Raw genomic sequence first — 15,173 nt, forward strand, 5'->3', positions numbered from 1 at the left:
GGGGGGGTAGGAGGTGGTGGATGGGGTCGGTGATAGGGTGAGGTTGATTTTTATGGAGGTCGATCTTCAGAGCTATCGTTGGACGCTTGAATACCAGGGCAGCTATCGTTAACAGACAGCCTTTGCGTGAGTAGCTACGGGATCGTAGCTCAAGTAACACAGCATTTCGAAGCAACGAGTATTGGTATGCGATCCTGGCCCTCTAAGCCTTCCCATTATTCCTCGCCGCCTCCTTCAGCACATGCGACAGATCCCTACCATAGCAATCCTTCGTGCGCATCTTGACCTTGGCCTCCATCGCCTCCAAATCCTCCCATTCCATCTCCTCGCCCAGGTCGAGCTTCTCCAGCTGCAAGCCTTCATCCTCTGGAGACAAATCGGCATAGTACGCCCGCGTCATGGTGGTCTTCAGCATGTGGCGGTCCCATCGAAGCTGAGCTCGGCTTGTTGTTTGCCAGACGGCGAAGGCGGCTTTGTCGATGTCGCTAAGAGTGGCGCCGGCGCTGAGGCGGTGGGCGATGTGTTGGATTGCGGTCGGCTTGTGGTACCATTCGCCGTTGGAGTTGACGGAGTTTGGTGAGATTTCCATTGGTTCGTCGGCAACTTGGACGTTGTTGGCGGTGTGCTTCGGTTGACGGTTTGGGGTATGCGTTGGCGAGAGGCACTGAGTTTGGTCTTCTTGGGTGGCCCATCGGGATTGGAACATCTGGTTGTCTGGCTGCAGCGATGGTGTGGAAGCGGTTACTGAGGGCTGTGTTGTGTTTGATGTTGACTTGAGTCGTGCGCTTCTGCGTGGGGCATCACGGTAGTAGTCTGCTGGACCATCGAAGTCCGCTGGCATGAAAGCAACAGCAGAGTCTCGTCTGAACGGGTCAGACTCGGATGGTGGTTCTGTGAACTTGCCTCCCCACAACAGCTCGAAGCAACGAAGACAGAACGTCAACTTGCCGCCCACGTCGACGTAGTAGGCGTCTGCAGGCAGTGCTGCCTGGTGATGACAACCAGGACGTTCGCAAATCACAGGCTCTCCCTCTTCGACAAAACTAGTGCGTTCGATGGAGATGACCTCTGTCGTGCTGATGACAGTGCGGACCTCGTTCAAGAGCTGCGCGGCGACCGCCAGGCGTTCAGGTCGCTCGCGCTCTTCTCGGATACAGTTCGCCAAATGCCTGACTTTGATGTCGTAATCTTCGGGATCGTCGTTGGTGAAAGTGCCAGAGTACGACTCGTTGGCCTAAGGAAGTGTCAGTGAGTTCTTTGCAACATCTCGCTGGTTGTTGAGCGTACCACATTGCCTAGATGCCACACTCGGCCATCGTCTCTGTCGAAAGTCAAGCTGTCATCGACTTGCAGTGTGGTCTCACCGTTTCGCTCAATCTCGAACGAATCGAACTGGTTCATGTCGATGGTCATGCCCAACATGTTGCGACCTGTTTGGAAGCTGTAGGTCGCCGTGTTGAGTGGAGCCTTGAGTGGACGGGCGAGCTTGTAGTGATTGACAGGCGTAAAACCACTGTGGTGCATGAAGTTGTCTGCAGATGGCTCAGACGTGAACATAGTCGCGGGGTGGACGAGGTTGTCGATTGCCATTGGGTGGCTGGCGTGCGTACGAGGCGTAGCAGGAGATGGCGGCCGCTGAGGGAGAGTAGGCATGGAGCTGATGTAGCCAGAAGATGGAAGCGTGGATCGCATAGCGGACTCTGTCGGATTCAGCTGTGAAGAGTGCCACAGAGGTGTGGTGCCGGCGTCCGTGAGGCTGCCAGTGGGCTTTGGCCGGGCTCCTGTCTGCTCGTAGTCCTGCATGGCGGAGATTGCTGCTGTTGCTGATGCAGACAAATAGTCGGAGTATGTCCTCTTCATCGTCGCGGGTGAATTGCTGTTGCGGCGGAGGAAGATGCGGACTGGATAATTCTAGGGCCGGCGGGGTCTTGGCGTCTTGAGACCGCAGGGAGAATATGTGCTTTTGGATGCCCTCCTCATCCCATGAAAACGATGTGTGGGTGATATTGCAGGGAATTTGGTTTGCTGAGAAAAAGGCGATGTTTTTGAAATTGAAAGTGCCACGCTCCTTCCCTAACTGTGCCACGTTCGACTGATAGGGAAAGAACGTGCGGCTGGTCGCACTGTACCTTTTGAAACCGCATCAAAGGTCGATACACAGACATCGCTACACAGCTGAGGTGATCCCAAGGCATTTCTTGATTCTGCCGTCAATGTCTACAGCATTCGTGTCAAGAATGAGAAGAACCAAAGGATCCAGCTCTTGGGCCAATGGCAATCTCAATGGCAGATAACCACCAGCAGAAGCCCTGAAATATGCTCCCAGACACAACATCGCTACTCATCAGAGCCCGAGAAGGGACCGGCTTATGATCCGATGCATTGTGTGGAAGTGAAAGAAGAGGTGAAGTCAGTGAATGTGGACCCCTGCCAGCGTCGCGGGATCCTCCCGTGATTTCGCGCGGCGCTAGCAGCACGCGTAAAGCAGCAGCGACCATCAACACAGTTGTCTGCCCATGATGAATACATGAAAGAAACGGTGGTGGGCGCGGTGGCTTGTGTTGTGACCTTCTTCTTCCTCTACTTCTGCCGCTGCATGCTCATCGCACGCGCCGCCGGTGCTGGGTCGCGACTGCCCGCCACGATCATTCCTCCCTCCCGCCGAGTGCACGTTCCCTCCTTCGCGACTTCGTCTGTACAACAACAAATACAACACCCATTCGCACAGACCCGACCCGACCCATCTATAAACGCCATGTTGAAGCGAGCCGACAAAGAGTTTGAACGCAAGCATGAGCAGGGCCGCCTGTCGCAGTCTAGTTTTTCGAGCCAGCAGGCACCGAAACCCGCATCTCAGTCAGTCAATCCTGGCTATCGAATGCCTCTAAAGCCAAGTTCGGCCTCGACGATCAACGGAGGAAATGGACATCAGAGAACAGGCGGGATCAAGCGTACTGCAAGCGGGTTGGCAAAGTCGTTGGACGGATCATTCGACGATGACCAAGGAAATCGCTATCGTCCAATCGTGGTGGGCGGCCAGTCCCCCAGCAAGTCAAACATCACTCAGATTGCAGAGAACGAGCTCTTCGACGTCGACGAGAATGACTTCAGTGACATCGAGTTGGACATAGAGCAGCCTGTTGCAAGCAAGACTGTGAGCTATCCGAAGCTCCCAGCACAACCGGCTAAACGCACGCGGGACGAAACAATCGCATATCCCACGTTGCCGAAACCGCCACAACTACAACAGAAACACGCGAATAATGTCAGTCCAACTCATGATCTCCCCAGCGGTTCTCTAGATGTCCCGGCCTCGCATCAAGCTCCGGATAGTAGTGCTCCGCTACCTTGGTCTTCGTCGCCGCTCGAGCATCAGCGCCCACAGGTTTCTCTCCAGCAGTATGCCTTCGGTTCAAGCAGAGCAGGCAACACCAATGCCCAACATGATGCTCCAACCGAACCCAAGCCAGCAAAGAGGCGGACACTACCTTGGATTGATACGCAAGAACAAGAGGCACCGACCCAACCTCCATCTACGACAGCTACGACGTCTTCCCGACCAGAGGTTACGAGTACTTTCACACCAGCACCAAGAGACAAGAGCAAGAACAAGTCCATGTATCCTTGGAACACAACTGCAAGCGCCGTGAAAGAAAATCAGAAAAAGCACCGAGAAGAGGCAAAGAAAGTCGCAGCAGTTAAGAGGCTTGATGGCACCGAAGAGTCCATCAATAGGGCGAAGAGTAAGCAGGCGCGGCCAGCGCGGGTCTTTTTGAGTGAGGAGCAGCAGCACGTGCTGGACCTGGTGATTGAGCACAAGAAGAGTGCATTCTTCACTGGATCTGCTGGAACTGGAAAGTCGGTGCTCATGCGTGAGATCATCGCATGTCTACGAAGAAAGTACTCTCGTGAGCCCGACCGAGTGGCCGTGACGGCTTCGACTGGATTGGCTGCCTGCAATGTTGGTGGAGTGACTCTGCACAGCTTTGCTGGTATCGGCCTTGGAAAGGAAGATGTTCCGGAGCTGGTACGGAAGATCAAGAAGAACCAGAAGGCAAAACATCGTTGGATGCGGACGAAGGTACTTGTCGTCGATGAAGTCTCCATGGTCGATGGAGAGCTCTTCGACAAGCTGGAGGCGATCGCACGCCAAATCAGAAACAATGGTCGACCCTTTGGTGGCATCCAACTTGTCATCACCGGCGACTTCTTCCAATTACCACCAGTACCCGAAAACAACCGTGTAGCCAAGTTTGCGTTCGATGCAGCCACTTGGCCTACCGTTATCGAGCACACAATTGGTCTGCATCACGTCTTCCGTCAGAAGGATCCTGGTGAGTGAATCTTGAAGACCACGTTGACTATAGCTAACGTCTTTGGCAGTATTCGCAGGCATGTTGAATGAGATGCGTGAAGGTCGCCTTTCACAGTCATCAATCAATGCATTTAGGAATCTGTCGCGGCCGCTCACGTTCGAAGATATGCTGGACGCCACCGAACTCTTTCCAACTCGAAACGAGGTCGACAAAGCCAACACCGAGCGACTCGGGAATCTCCAGGGTGATCTCGTGCCATTCTCAGCCAGAGACGGCGGCTCGATCACGGACAAGGCGCAACGAGACAAGCTTCTGCAAAACTGTCTCGCCCCTGAGCTCATCACGCTGAAGAAAGGGGCCCAAGTCATGCTCATCAAGAACATTGACGAGACTTTGGTCAACGGGTCGCTTGGTCGAGTGATTGGTTTCATGGACGAACGGCAATTCGACAGCTACAACAACAACGAGGCTGCATTCCTCCAATCTCCTGGCGGCACAGTCATCGGCAGCGGCGAGAATGGTATCGACTCCGACCGGCCACGCATGATGGAAGGTATCACGACCTCGCGAAAGTGGCCGCTGGTCCGCTTTGCGATCGCCGACGGTACCTGGCGTGATCTGCTTTGCGAGCCAGAGACGTGGAAAGTCGAACTTCCAAATGGTGAGGTGCAGGCTTCTCGTGCACAGGTTCCATTGATCTTGGCGTGGGCGTTGTCTATCCACAAGGCTCAAGGTCAGACTCTCAACCGCGTCAAAGTGGACTTGGGCAAAGTCTTCGAGAAGGGACAAGCCTACGTTGCCCTCAGTCGAGCGACCAGCATGGCCGGATTGCAAGTCCTCCGATTCGATCCCAAGAAAGTCAACGCCCACGAGCGGGTTAGGACCTTCTATTCTAAGCTCGCGCGTGTTGAACTCGCCGAAAAGAACAAGGAGCGAATGGAGAAGATCAGCAAGACGGACACGACAAGTGCTAAGGATTACGAGAAGCAATTTGTTGACGGCGACTTCCCATGGGATGACATAGAATGAATGCTGTCGGGATAGCCATGCATGTCAGCGGCGCTTGCAATGAAAGTATGATGCCCGGTATTGCTGCTAAGCTAACAGCAATGCGAAGGTCTTGAGACGTGTAAGTAGCTCATGTACGTATTGCCACGACCAATCTTTCAAGACTCCCTCGCTCTATCCAAACATCGCTCTGCATATCAACTGCACTTTCAGAGGTTCGCCCTGGACGGCCCTTCGACGATCTTCCTCGCCTGGGAAAGGTTGGTCAGTAATGGCAAGCACACAGAGTCAACGCAGTCTTCTCACTAACCTCTTCAACAGCATCGTAATCCAACGTCCACTTCAAGAACTCCCTTGAATCGAAATGGCCATCCATCCTAGGCTTCACAGCTTTCAACGAAATCCTCCTTCCCTCTCCGGACTCTCTCAGCACTCGATCTTTAGGCGGCTCACCCAAGAACACCGCCGTATTCTCGTTCGCCCACGCCTTGATCCGCTCCACGCGAGGTTTGCGAATCCGTTCCCATTCCCTCGTGATGGCAGGGACGTTTGCTGCGGCTTCCTGACCTTCGAAGCGATTGACGAGATATTCCAACACACCAACATCTTCGACCGTGCTTGAGAAACCATGAGCCGCATTCGGTTCCATCGCGTGCGCGGAGTCACCCAACAATACGATCTTCCCATGTCGACTCGTCCACCGAGGGAGGTCAGGCAGCTCCGCCAACCGCCAGCGATCGCACGAGGTGGCTTTCTCGAGCATCGCCCTAAGATCCGGACAAGCCGTGCTGAAGGCCTGACGAACGAAGTTGATATCGCCCTGTTCATCCCAGAGGCCTTTCTGATCCGTCTGCCCGCGAATGCCGAACAGACCGCGCGCATGGCGGAGCGTGCGATTGTACCGCGAGATGCAGAAGGCGTCCCGCCCGATCCAAGTGACGACGTACTCGGAGTCCGTAGCCAGCAACGAAGGCACATCATCCGTATCCTCCACACGGACTCCATAAAGCGTAACATCACTCACAATCGGATCCACGCTCCTCCCACCCGCAACGACATCCTCTAAAATCTGTCCCCTGACCCGCGACCTAATCCCACCCGCCGCAACAACCAAATCCCCCTCCTCAACCCTCCCATCCCCCAACTTCACAAACGCCCTCTCCCCATCCTCCCAAACATCTTCAACCCCCACCCCAAACTCCACCCTCACCCCCGCCCCCCTCGCCCTCTCCAACAAAACCCTCACCAGCTCATCCCGCGTCGTGCCCCAATCCTCCTCGCGCGTCGCATCCACCAAAATCGTGCGATTCGCCACCTTCCCGGTGTACAGATTCCTGTTGATGAACGAGCTGGTGGGTTCGGCGATGCGGCGCAGGGAGGTTTGGAGGTTCCAGGTGTTCATTATGCGTGTTGCGGCGGGGCGCACGTTGATGCCGCCTTGGGTGGGGGAGAGGGTGGGCCGGGATTCGAAGACGAGGACTTGGTGCTTTTTGGAGGGGGAGGAGGAGTGGGCGAAGGCGATGGCGGCGCAGAGACCGCCTAGGCCGGCGCCGATGATGAGGATTTTCATTTTCAAGGTTTGGGATGGCGTTCTTCTTCCGGTGTTGTGTGTAAGGAAAGATCGGAGGAGAGGAAGTAAGAAATCAAATAGGTTTTTCTTGGGTTCGTTGTTCATCCATCGACTTCTAATGTTTCCTGCCCAGCCTCGCATTCTGCAGGGCAGCCCTACGAGCACAGGATGAAAGGATTCTCCTGAGCTTGAACGACAGGCTTGGAACACTTCTCGCTTCTGAGACTTATTTAGGACGATGATTAACAAGATACTTGATTGCGGCATGCTCGTAAGGGCAGAGTTCTCAGGTTCGGTAGCATTTCCAGATATGCTAACTATCAATCAATGTTCTGTACATCCCTGGCGCTATCTGTCGTGTACTGTTTGGGTATCATTGCCGCTACGGAATCAAATCACAATGCATGTCCTCCTGCTCCTCCTCCACAGTCATGACTCTCACGTCTTCGACATCTGGACCGGCGTCTGCGTCTGCGTCTGCGTCCGCGTCCGCGTCCTCGTCTTCCTCTGATGTCCTAACCTAGGTACAAACCGATGAGCATCCCAATGCGCCTTGACACCCCTCTTCGCCAGGAAATCCCCAATATTATCCCAGAGCATCGTGGCGAAGACCAGCAACATGAACGCCGCGAGCGAAGGCAGCGCGACGACCCAGAAAAACCCAAAGGGATGTTTCAAGCCAGAGCCGCTCGCGAAGTTCATGCCAAAGTAACCCGAGATAAAGGTCAGCGGCGCGAAGAAGACGGTGACGACGGCGAGGATCATCATGAAGTTGTTCGTCTTGGCTCCAACGGTATTGAAGATCAAGGTCGAGATGTTGTTGGCGCTGGCGTCCATTTGCTCCAACGCGGAGATCATTGTGATACAGTGATCCAGGACGTCGCCGAAGTAGGTATGCGCGAGGGGGGTGATCGTGACGCTCGTGGCCGTGTCCGCTCGTTTCAGGGCGATTCTTCTAAAATCTGACATGTTACGTAGCATGGGTGCGCCTTCGCGATTGCGTTTGGTCTTTTCCGCCCTCGGACTAGGAGGTGGCGGTGGGTCGGGTCTGAGTGTTTCTGCTGAAGGCATGGCCGTGGGTGCCTGGCTGATCGCGGCAGGGTCGGTGTTGTGGTCTCGGAGGGAGTTGACTAGGTGGACGATTGGCTTAAAAAGGTTCTGCAGCATATCAACTTCCTCGCCAAAGATGTGCAGAGCTCGCGATGTCTTGATGTTAGGGTTGGTCATCGCATCAATCTGCAGCTCCTTGCGAGCTTTGTTGTATGCATCTCGCACTGGAAGGGCCAAATCGACAATGGCGTCGATGATGGCTTGCGTTAATAGCGATGCATCACAACTCCGTCGTAGCATCGTCTCCCGGCTGTCCAGTCGCTCCAAGATAGGATCCTCGATGTCGTCTGCCGAATGCTCGAAGAACGAAACAACGCAATTGTCGGATAGCAGGAATATCGTCACTTGCTCCACACTGACCGCCAACTCCTCCTTAGCAAGCGCGCTGTGCTTCTCCATCCAAGCCGTATGTTCAGGAATCTGAGCACTTTCGTACCGGTGAAGCGTGCGTATTGACTTGATCGGCGTGTCCTCAGAAATGCCACTGTGAGCACTGACAAACTCGTCGGGTCTACCGTCGCGATTGCGATCGAGGTACCGTGGCAACACATCAGGCTTCTTTTTCTTGTAACCCCACAAGTTCCACCACCCTCTGCGATTGTTACGCGCATGCTGGTGGAATTTCTCGTCGATGTCGTCGCTGTCGGCATCGCTAAGACCCTGGCAATCGCACTTGCTGGCACTGCTCCTGCTGTTATGCTGATGCAGTCGTACGAGCTTTTGAAGAGTAAGGACAATGCAGGCGTGATCTGCGTACCAATCGACTTTTGTTCGCGTGTGGGTGTGCATCAAGTCCTCGATAGATAGCCGATGAAGATGGTACTTGTTTCCCAGAATCTTGATGACGTCCCAACTGAGCCCGTTGACAGAGATCCAACGACAGGGCAGGTCCTCCGTTCGTGGTGCCTCCAAGCAGTGCGCCAAAGACGCATTGTCCGCTGACATCCGCCTGACTTCCAAATCCGAAAAATCAATAATGTTGATATCGCATTGTGCCTTCAAGCTGGTCAAGTGCGCAGGAATCTTGTCGTCTTCCGCCGAAGTGTCGACACCAGGTTCCGCTCCGGGTTGCCAGTTTTCCCCCGCAGGTTGGCTATCGGGTTCATGATAAGTCGTCACAGTATTAGTGCGCGAGACTTTCCTATGTCGTACGCCGTCGCCCGAACCTCTAGATGGGGCAGAAAGACGCGATCCAGCGCTGTCCTGTCGCTCGAGTGTGTTAGGATGTCCTGATCCCGTGTCAACTGGCGTCCTAAGGGTGTTTCCTCGAGGAATGTCACTATTGCTAGGTGTTGTAGTAATGATTGTGGGTGCACGCTGTGGTGACTCAAAGTCGCGAGCGACGACATCCCGTCCAGAGCTCATCTTGGCGAGCAGTCGTGTGTCGTGGTATTGGCAGGCTGCATGGGTTCAGTTCAGGTTGATATGCGTGAGCGTTGGCGAAGGATGTGGCTGCCGTTAAGGTTCTCAGGGGTGGAACGTGGCTCGCCTGACCAAGCAGCTGCCACAAATAGACCCAGACGCGAAACGTTTGCAATGCAATGGACGGCCTGACTGCTGCAGCGAGCGAGGGTGAAATTGGGAAGAAGAATGTACAAGGTGGAGTGGATTGAGTGCGGTGTCGTCAAGATCGCGTGAGCGCTTTGGTACGCTGCACAGAAACGGTTTCGAGCAGCGACGGCTCGACTCGGCCAAAAGCTTGGTACCGAGCCTATAGTATTACTTTTCTGGCCCTAGCGCTACTGTGCCTCACCTTTGCAGCCTCGCTCTAGCATCCCTCAGACAAACTTCTTGCCAAAGACATGGCTTTGCAAGGGAAGCACCTACAACGGCTGCCCAACTCACTTCACGTCTGGCCCGCAGCATCTACATACCTTCTGAGGCCCCATGGCTCAAAGGTTCCTCTTACAGCTCTTGTCCGTCGTCTGGCTCCTCCGCATTGCCGTCGCAAGCGCATTGCCGCCGACCGTCTCTCCGCAACATGTGTTCCAGGCGGCGCAGTCCATCAGCAGCAATCGCAAGACAGCGACTCTAGAGATTTCACGCCGCGACTTCTGGGAATGGCCTTTCCACTTCACCAGCATCGCGCTCGGGACACCTCCCCAGGCGTTTTCGCTTGTTCTGGATTTGGGACTCGGCTGCGTCGCCATTCGATCGGTTGGCTGTTCCAGCGACTGCGGGCGAAGGGTTCTCGCGTACAACCAGTCGGCCTCGTCCACCTGCTATGACCTCGACGAGACATTCGACCTCCCACTGCCTGGACATTATGGGCGGGGTCCATTGCTCCAAGATGAGATGCACATCGTATCGCTTACGCTCCAGAATGCCACGTTTGGTTCGATGGTCAGGTTTGATAGGGAAAATCTTATGTTATCAATCCTCATAGAGTTTTGCGACGGGCACGTCTCCAGCTTTCGTGAGCTTGGTACTCTTACTGAAGCGCGATTGACAGATTTCTCGGTCTAGAGCCTCCTAACGCTTCGTCCTACACGTATGATAGGGGCAGTATTTACGAGCCAGTTCCACAGGCGAACTTCCTGTATGAGTTGACGAGGAGTAGCTTGTTGGAGCAGAGGGTTATGTTCCTAAGCCTCCCAGGCAGCCCTTAAGACATGGGAAGACTTACTCTCGGCAACGCACCAGCAGCCGTTGATTATCGCATTCCATTGACCAAGCAGCCTAAACCACCAAAAATTTGCAGCATCTTGGGCCGATCTGGACAGCATCTCAATTAATGGCATGCCCTACCCACTCGAATTCGATTTCCCCCAGCCCCGAGTCACGTCCCTCAGTCTAGTAGCAGGGTTCTTCTTGGCCCTCCCAGATGAAATGTGTGATGCCATTTTCGACTATCTTAGTGCATCCACAAATCGTCAACGAGATGGAGGCCGCGTCGATTGCGAAGTTGTCGAGAGTTTGCCCGATATCACTCTGGTTATCGGCGGCCAGACTCTCGTGTTGCGCGGGGACGAGTATGATGCAGAGTCATTTGACGGTGACAGACGAGTCTGTGCTGTTGAAATAATCGGGAATGGCCGCAGCGATCACGTCACGATAGGTCTCTGGCTTTTCCAAAAGTTTGACACGGTGTTTGATATGGAACGCAATCAAATCGGGCGTAAGTGCTATCTTTCTCGACCTAGACGTTCATGCTAACGATCCGCCCAGTAATCGAGCATTGATGCAGATTGGCAAAGAGTCTAGGATGGAAGTTTACGACAGTTCTTCCGTCGGCTACGATTCGTGGATCATGCAATGACCGATGTGGCCCTCGCCATTTCGTACTCAACCAACTTTCCAACATCATAAGCTGCTCAAGACATGGGCGTGACGGAGCGCCACCTGCTTGCAGAGCATCTGGCCGGTCGATCATGCGTGAAGCACACGCAAGTGGGTCGTAGGCGACTTCAGCCAGTCTCTGCGGCTCTTGATCTGCTACGGCACCTCTCAGATTTGCAAAAGGCTCAATGCAGCTTTCCCGGTCACGCTGTGAGCGAAGACAACATCACCAGGGTGTCAAGTGTCTCCTTGTCTTCAAGCAGACTGTGCATAGTACCCTGTTTTCAACTCAGCTATCGTCACAGCTGGAAGGTGACTGCTCGTCTAGATTGATTCCCTAATCAGGACGTCTGTATCCATGTGGCGCGGTGGCAACAGGAGCCATGTTAATAGTATAGCTCGAAAGGGTTAGCTAAAGGATTAACGCTTGTAGGAGTTGTTAATATTTATGTACCACCCTGTAAATTCACCCATTGAAGAAGGAAGTCACATGTGCGTGCAACAAACTACCCGTGGACATGTAGGCGACTCGGCGCATCAGCACTGACGCGAGCACTGCAACGTTTTCGCTGTACATCTATTCATTGATCTCCACATTACTAGAGAAAGAGTCTACCTCGAGTTTCTGTTCATGTTCCTGCAATCGCTTGGCCTTCTTCACAACACCTCCTCTCACCCATCTCTGCCCAACAAGCTTCCTCGACGCATCCAGAATTTTCTGCGTGCCTGCCTGCCGGTCGAAGCGACGCTGCAAGTTGAGAGTGATTTGCTGCTCGGTCCTGAACTCAATCTCGACCAAGCCGGTCTGAATCTCATACTTGATTCTCGAAGGGGCTTCGTGCCGGAAGGTCCAGAGGAGAGCAGGCAAAGTACGCGCCGCGCTTTCGAACCGGTGATCATTTTTGACATGATGATTGTGCACGCCTAGGAACAAGCGGACCCAGCGCTTGAGCCAGAAGATGTTCCGCTGTCGGATGAGGTCTGCTTTTTCGTATCGATTGCGGAGTCTCTCCAGGGTCTCGTCCGGTTGCTGAGCATGAGCTGTATGACTCTGTCTCTCGACCGCCATCTTTAACTGATGATAAGCAAGAGAGGCCAACCTCCGATGGCGAACGTATAGCTCCCTGCCTTCTTCAAGCTTCGTCGCCATGTCGGGTACCCACCGAAACCGAAACAAATGCTTGATGAGGTAGTTGTACATGCCCATGGTAGGTTCGAAGTTGTAGGGCGGTGAGACCATCGTGTCCCACAGGTTCAAGAGACTTTGATGGGGCAAATGACCCACATCCGTCCCCATTCGCCGGGCAGCATTGAGACGATCCGTTGCCAGGACGAATGTCCATTCGAAGAGCTGACTCCACGATTGCTCGTCCACTTGTAGATTGTAGTGACGGGCCACGAAGTCGACCACCCGGAGAGCGGTCGGTATATCGTTGTTGATCCCGAATATATGTGCCAGCGTGAAGAGAAGACTCTTCGTGGGACGCAAAGGCGAGTGTTCTGGACGTTGTTTCGGGAGGATCTCAGATTCAGGCTTCCCCGCCATGATCCCATCAACGTCGATATTCCAGACTTTCATCAAAATCGACTTGACGGTTTGCAAGTCGCCTTCTCTCGCAGAAGCCGTCATTATTATGCGAAAGCTGTACACATCGGCGTACGCCTCGTTGGCAAGCATCTCGTTGAAGATGGACATGACAGTTTGGCGAACACCTCCAGGTCCCACGCTGTAGCCATGAAATCGTGGCTTTGTCTGCTTCTGCCGGCCAAGCATGTTGAAAGGAACGATTCGGACCTTTTGTCGACCGCCAGTGTTATGTATTCCATTCCAAACAACGGTCTCCATCATGTAGTTGTAGCATTGGGTAGTTGGTTTATATCCCTCTTCGAGGAGGTTGCTCCACAAAAGACGGCCCATTCTTTGGTTTCCCAGATCCCTGGCGGCTCTGAGTAGCACCATGTAGTCGCCTAGAGTAAGCTTGATCCCGGCATACTTGCGAATGCCAAGCAGCTGTCGGATGACAGACGCATATTCAAAGGCGATCTGTCGCATCGGTGCGATGCCCATATGCTTTACCATCCAGGTGCTGAGTTCCACGTGAGCTGACCCCAGCGTCGAAGTAAACTTTTTTGGCTGGACCATGCGAATGATCTCGGAAAAGGTGGTCGGCGGGATAGATCGTATCCAGTCAATGTCGTTGGCGTGGTTGGCTGCAAACAAGCAACGCATGACGCGATCTGTCTCGGCTCGAAGCAAGGCTCCAGACAGTTCAGCCTTGTAGTCCAGCTTCAGCAACGCTTGGTTTCGTAAGAGGTCCAATTCGTGCTCGTCTTGAACATAGGTGGTGTCCTGGGGAGCCGTAATACCATCCTGTTGTACGCCCTCATTCTCGGAGACCTCGAATTGCTCCCACATGTCCTCACGACTGGTCTCAGATCTTGAGGGCCCGGTGGGTTCCGTCGTCCTCTCCATTGGCCTGTACTGTGTCTCCTCATCGCTACTCCGCCCCCCTCGCAATCCCCAACCCTCTCTCCCCTCACCATTCCCCCGACTGGAGTCCACCTCATTCTCAGGGAACAGATAACACTCCACGCCAACTCTTATCCCCCCATCACTATAACTCCTCCTCTGCTCCCGCACCCTCTCCAAGCTCCTCGCCCTACACTCCGCACACACCCGTTGCTGGGCACTCCCCCTCTTCCTCTTCCCAGCGCTGCTCAAAAACGTCTGCGCCGCCCGTCGCGTGTCGAACGAGTGCCCCAGACGGGCTAACAACGAGTTCATCCACAAGCGTCAGTGCGTCGCCGCCGCCTCCATATGGGGTCGGGGGGATGGGTGTTCTGCGGTCTAACGACGGATGCACACGTGCCTAGTTGCGGAGAGCTCGCGGAGGTGCGCGGCGGGACTTCGGTTGATCGCCAAAGTCTATTCTCAGCCCTACGCAACGACACGACCTTGCTGCAAGAGCAAAGCTGCTTGCTTGCACCTACTCGCGCGACATCACCTCACGAACCACCGCCCTCCGAACTCAATGCTCCGATGGCCGAGACGGAAGACGCAGGCGCCAATCCGGTGAACGAACCACTCGATCTCGTGCGACTCTCATTGAACGAAGTGGTTTTTGTCAAATTGCGAGGAGACAGGGAGTTGCAAGGACGGTTACACGTAGGACGATGCATGAAGAGAAGTGAAAGAAGGGCAATGCTAATGGATATTGAAACTACAGGCATATGACAGCCATTGTAACTTGGTCCTAGGCGACGTCACCGAGACGGTATACGTGGTAGACGAAGACGATGAAGCCGAGAACGTGCGGACGGTGAAGAAGCAGTCGGAGATGCTGTTTGTGAGAGGTGAGATATGAGTGCTGTCATTGTTGCGGTATCTTGGGCTGAAAATGGGGCTGCAGGTGATAGCGTCGTCCTCATATCGCCACAGCAATGATCTCAAAACACGGACTCGACACGAGGCGATCGAAAAGCAGCAGCAGCGAGCAGAAGCAGAGCCACGCCCCCCGAACGACCAACCGACCAGAAGCACGCCCACACATTGCGTATAGCGTACCGGAAGTCAGCACATGGCAGGGGGAAGTTGAGGATAACCCGGACGTGGAGCCTGCCTCAAGGGAGGAAGACTTCAGAGGAGCTTTTCTCATAAGAACTTCATACGTATTAACTGCATCAAAGCATCAGGCACTGCTACAAACGAGAAGGTCCTGCCGCGTAGCTTTGACTGTCGTCTCAGTTTTCTGTGTGTCGTGGCTGTTCTTCACGAACTCACTTTCCTTTACAAACATCACCTCACATGTGATCCATTTACGAGGATGAGGGACGTATATTTGGGCGACAACGCAGACATCTACTGCACGGCATAACGACGTGCAATGAAA

The 15,173-nt window shown here is 54.1% G+C and overlaps 6 protein-coding genes across 6 annotated transcripts; 2 read left to right on the forward strand and 4 right to left on the reverse strand.

Annotated features, from left to right (window-relative positions):
• Nucleotides 1-202: 202 nt before the first annotated feature.
• M409DRAFT_21645 (uncharacterized protein) lies at nucleotides 203-1,860 on the reverse strand (the record flags this gene model as incomplete). Its single annotated transcript, XM_033805956.1, has 2 exons — nucleotides 203-1,234; nucleotides 1,288-1,860. 2 exons carry the CDS (start codon nucleotides 1,858-1,860, stop codon nucleotides 203-205), a joined length of 1,605 nt encoding a protein of 534 aa, XP_033669090.1.
• A 3,673-nt stretch (nucleotides 1,861-5,533) lies between these two features.
• On the reverse strand, nucleotides 5,534-6,894 carry M409DRAFT_21647 (uncharacterized protein; the record flags this gene model as incomplete). The annotated part of the gene is made up of 2 exons (XM_033805957.1): nucleotides 5,534-5,575; nucleotides 5,635-6,894. The coding sequence occupies 2 exons, from the start codon at nucleotides 6,892-6,894 to the stop codon at nucleotides 5,534-5,536; spliced, it is 1,302 nt and encodes a 433-aa protein (XP_033669091.1).
• Nucleotides 6,895-7,276: 382 nt separating this feature from the next.
• On the reverse strand, nucleotides 7,277-9,369 carry M409DRAFT_65691 (uncharacterized protein; the record flags this gene model as incomplete). Its single annotated transcript, XM_033816626.1, has 3 exons — nucleotides 7,277-7,401; nucleotides 7,455-9,170; nucleotides 9,321-9,369. 3 exons carry the CDS (start codon nucleotides 9,367-9,369, stop codon nucleotides 7,277-7,279), a joined length of 1,890 nt encoding a protein of 629 aa, XP_033669092.1.
• Nucleotides 9,370-9,891: 522 nt separating this feature from the next.
• M409DRAFT_53504 (uncharacterized protein) lies at nucleotides 9,892-10,613 on the forward strand (the record flags this gene model as incomplete). Its single annotated transcript, XM_033812387.1, has 2 exons — nucleotides 9,892-10,352; nucleotides 10,457-10,613. 2 exons carry the CDS (start codon nucleotides 9,892-9,894, stop codon nucleotides 10,611-10,613), a joined length of 618 nt encoding a protein of 205 aa, XP_033669093.1.
• Nucleotides 10,614-11,860: 1,247 nt separating this feature from the next.
• M409DRAFT_21649 (uncharacterized protein) lies at nucleotides 11,861-13,756 on the reverse strand (the record flags this gene model as incomplete). The annotated part of the gene is made up of 1 exon (XM_033805958.1): nucleotides 11,861-13,756. The coding sequence occupies one exon, from the start codon at nucleotides 13,754-13,756 to the stop codon at nucleotides 11,861-11,863; it is 1,896 nt and encodes a 631-aa protein (XP_033669094.1).
• A 567-nt stretch (nucleotides 13,757-14,323) lies between these two features.
• On the forward strand, nucleotides 14,324-14,728 carry M409DRAFT_21650 (uncharacterized protein; the record flags this gene model as incomplete). Its single annotated transcript, XM_033805959.1, has 3 exons — nucleotides 14,324-14,449; nucleotides 14,511-14,637; nucleotides 14,694-14,728. The coding sequence occupies 3 exons, from the start codon at nucleotides 14,324-14,326 to the stop codon at nucleotides 14,726-14,728; spliced, it is 288 nt and encodes a 95-aa protein (XP_033669095.1).
• Nucleotides 14,729-15,173: the final 445 nt, after the last annotated feature.

Source organism: Zasmidium cellare (genome assembly GCF_010093935.1).
Source record: "Zasmidium cellare ATCC 36951 unplaced genomic scaffold M409scaffold_13, whole genome shotgun sequence".
Lineage (NCBI taxonomy): Eukaryota > Fungi > Ascomycota > Dothideomycetes > Mycosphaerellales > Mycosphaerellaceae > Zasmidium > Zasmidium cellare.